General features: G+C 42.1%; 1 protein-coding gene across 1 annotated transcript; it reads right to left on the bottom strand.

The window, feature by feature from the left end:
* Positions 1-392: 392 nt before the first annotated feature.
* On the bottom strand, positions 393-2,300 carry LOC108111916. Its single transcript, XM_017221557.2, has 4 exons — positions 2,015-2,300; positions 1,027-1,645; positions 644-837; positions 393-564 (listed from the first exon to the last, which is right to left on the bottom strand). Exons 1-4 carry the CDS (start codon positions 2,259-2,261, stop codon positions 458-460), a joined length of 1,167 nt encoding a protein of 388 aa, XP_017077046.2. The 5' UTR covers positions 2,262-2,300; the 3' UTR covers positions 393-457.
* Between the last annotated feature and the right edge of the window lie 1,300 nt (positions 2,301-3,600).

The raw sequence follows: 3,600 nt of genomic DNA, 5'->3' as shown, positions 1-3,600 counted from the left end.
AGCCGCCAATGGCGCATTTTATACACATTTCTATTTGTTTGCTTCTCTCTGGTTCTCGGTAGCATTATTATAGATGGCCATATAGGAGGAGGGGGTACAAACAATAGCGGGGCATTGGCACCCCATCGGGAGCCTCATCGAAGCTCTTGACTTTAATCACACTAATTACGCAACTAAAAGGATAATCGTGTCGCTGACCGCACAAGCGCCTTAATGCGTTTGTCCAACTTTTTGCGAGTGCGAATGATTGTGTGTCTGTGTGTGTTTGCTTCTTAGTCCGCATACCCCTACTAGCCCTCCCCACCCTAAATTGTCATAATCCCCGCACATTTGACAAGCTCATTAACTGAATACCAAAAACACAAGCTTAAAGCCAAGCCATTGCTCTTAAAGACATTCGAGTTTATTAAATCCTAGGCAAGAAGAAACTATCAAATTAGATATGTATGTAAAAAGCTTAAAGAAGAGAGTTCCTCAGGCGATAAGTCATACTGAAGCCGGTCTCCACATCCCGATTCAGAGTTAGGTCATCGCTGGAGAAGTGCATCATGTAGGGTGGCGAGGCTGTGAAATGGAAGCCACATATCAAGCGGTTTTCAAGGGTTAGTCTACCACCCAAAAACGCTTCCAACCAAACACTCACCATAAACCAGCAGGTTGTCGTTGGTGCCGCAATAGTAGGTGGGCTGGTAGGCCATGTTCTTGGCCAGAATGCCCTGCGGTATCATCAAGTAGTCCTCCTGCCTGCCGGCCGTGTGGACAGTGGCATGGCAGAACTCATCGTAGCCCTCGGTGGTATCCGACTGCACTGACATCGAGAACTTGCTGAAGGAGTATCTGTTAAGAGGAAATCATTTCATAAATGCACAGAATGAAATCTATGCTAATGACAGAGTCTTGTACTATAAAGGATAATCATTTTTTAGAAGGAGATTGAACTAAAAACTTGTTTTGTTTAGCTTTTCAAAGTGTGTTGTAAAGATCAAACTATAGAAAAAAAATTATCACAATGTACATTTTACTCACTCAATCATGCTGGCGCTGGTCGATGACTTAATACATATGTTGTAGCTCAAATCGGGCATATAGTTGCTGACGACTGAAGTCTGATAGTTAAAGCTGCGAATAGTGCCCGTTAGATCCGTAAAGTACTGCTGGCAGCCCGGCGGAGCAAGCAGCTCATAGTCAGCATGATGGGTGGCAAAGATATCGCGCAGATCCTGCAGAGAATTGGTGGAAGTTCCCAAGCCACTGGAAGTACTGGAACGCCGTTTACTATTTGCGGGGGGCCCCTCCAGCTGAGTCACAATCAGCCTCCAAACGGGTGCAGTTCCTCTGGAGGTTATGCCAAAGGTGAGGGTCACCTGATCAACACCAGCACCCGCATTGAAAGGCAAATACAGGTGCTGGCCATCATTGACGCCACACAACTTGAAGCCACCTGCCTCGAAATAGTCCTGGCACTCCAGAACTCCATCTGTATCCGTCGGTTGTTGCATCACAAACTGCTCGAAATCGATTCGCAACTGCTGCACATTGTTACTAAAGGCCTCGATGGTGTAGGTGTTCAAATCGCTCGATATCGTAGCAGGATTCTTGATTATGGTTCGCTTTTGCCGCGTCGATGCTCCCACTTGAAGGTTGGCTATAGGGGTTGCAAATTTTTTATTTAATCATAGGCTTAGATATATCTTTTGATTAAAATCTCGATTTGAACCACAGTAAGTAAGATATCAAAAAAGATTTAAAATTGTAAGAACTTTTGTCTAGTCTTAAAAGAAATTTTAGAAAATTTTGTTTTAAAAATAACAAAGTGTAAGCCAGTTCCGTTAGATTGCTATATCTGTTTCTTTAGTTTATAATCGATAACATAATTTCTAGCTTTGAATTGTAATTTCTTCTATTGCGCTTAACCACCTTTAACCAGCAAAAGCGAGGTAGAATAATATTGACCCACTTTCTTGTTCACACACACACACAGGCATATTTTTCTGTATCACTTTCTTCAACTCACTTTCACAGCAAACACCATAGGTGCCACAATATCCATTGACAGTCCCCGATTGCCGCATGCACTTGAAGCGAGTAAGGCAGGTGCCGGTGGTGCCGCTATTGGTGGTACAGCTATCCGCCAGGACACTTCTCCTCCTGCCTTGGCGCCAAAGGCCAGGTTCCGGTAGGGTAAGACCACTTGTATCATTTAGCAGTTGGGCCTGCGCAAAGGCTAAGAATCCCAGGAGAAGCAGCGTATATCCAATCATAATCCTATGTTGTTAGTCCAGAGCTCGTCACCCACGCACTTTCACATCGACTGTGTGGATCTCTTGGAGGTCGCAGCGCTTTTATAGCACTTCTTGGACCGAAGAATCCATCCGAAAGACAGCGGCGCTGGCAGCGATGCGGTGATGAGATTTTCGTGTTAGAAGCAAACGGCGTGTCAATATTTGGTAAGAAGCTCGGTTCGTCACTTACCTCCGTGGATATGAATATTCAAGCCAAGCTAGTTGCCTCTATTAAGTTGTTTGCTGATCGCCGATCGATCAAGTCATTGAACCTCGACGAAGTGTCCATTACTCTTAACTTAGATCTGTCTAAACTGGGTTATGTTTGCCCACCTCGGAGTTTCGAGGAACGATGAATGCGAGCCATCTCATTATCATCGCCATAAATGAAGATGTCGATTGATAGACACTATGATGACGATGATAATGATAATGAGGTTGGTGATGTCAAAAAGTGAAAAGAGGCAACAAATATTGAAGGGTGTGTGAAAATGACAAGAACCCAATTAGAGTTAAATTGCACAACACAAATTGGGGCACAACTTAGATAAATGCAGTTCTAGTAAAGAGTTCTTTCTATTCATAAAAGTTTTAAGTTCTTATCAACTGATTGCTGTCAAGAAACTCTCTCGCTTTCAACTGATAAGGCGGCTGTCAAATTGTTGATAATCAAAACCAATCAATGGGTTTTATGGGGATTAAATAAGGAAATTTTGTTTGGCTTTTGCAATTGTGCAGGGAGGCCTTGATTACGATAAGAAATAAATAACAACTTTGGGCTATAAATACATTTTTAGAGCAGTCTCAACAAACATAATTACTCTTTTAATGAAACATTTGTAAAGTTGTTGTACAAAGTTATATCAAAAAAATCAATGTTTTTGAAAAATTTGGGAATTTGGAAAGTTAATAATTTTAAAAATTACCTCTTGCCCGTTTTTTGTAGTTAATGGGAATATATTTAACGACTTTCCTTACATTTCATACTTAAATATCTAAATATTATAGAAATGATTTTATCCACAACTTGTTTCTTCATGCAAACAAAACTCTTCATATTGACCCCTAACAAAGTGTGCAATGTTTTTTCCCACTGATATAGCTCTTAAAATAGTTTTCCAATTGGTTAACTTATAACTGAGGGACTCCAGATGTTTGCGATTTTGTCGTCAGACTGCAATGTGCCCCCTTGGAGCGATAAAACCAATCGATCATGGTTGTTGACACACTGGAACCTGGACAATTGGACGCGATAGGAGTGACAGGTGAGATTGCCGGCGGGCCATAAAAACCCGACGGCTGACCACTGTGGAGACTC

This window comes from Drosophila eugracilis, unplaced genomic scaffold, assembly GCF_018153835.1.
Source record: "Drosophila eugracilis isolate 14026-0451.02 unplaced genomic scaffold, ASM1815383v1 contig_90, whole genome shotgun sequence".
Classification (NCBI taxonomy): Eukaryota; Metazoa; Arthropoda; class Insecta; order Diptera; family Drosophilidae; genus Drosophila; species Drosophila eugracilis.
Note: the sequence above shows the minus strand (reverse complement) of the source record. Positions and strands in the feature narration are given on the sequence as shown.

Bases quoted from the DNA above. Each gene is read 5' to 3' on its own strand.
- LOC108111916 (XM_017221557.2), bottom strand. From the start codon at position 2,261: ATGATTGGATATACGCTGCTTCTCCTGGGATTCTTAGCCTTTGCGCAG. The intron at 838-1,026 runs GTGAGTAAAATG...TCCTCTTAACAG, and splicing joins ACCAGCGCCAGCATGATTGA to ATACTCCTTCAGCAAGTTCT. The intron at 565-643 runs GTGAGTGTTTGG...TCCATTTCACAG, and splicing joins CGACAACCTGCTGGTTTATG to CCTCGCCACCCTACATGATG.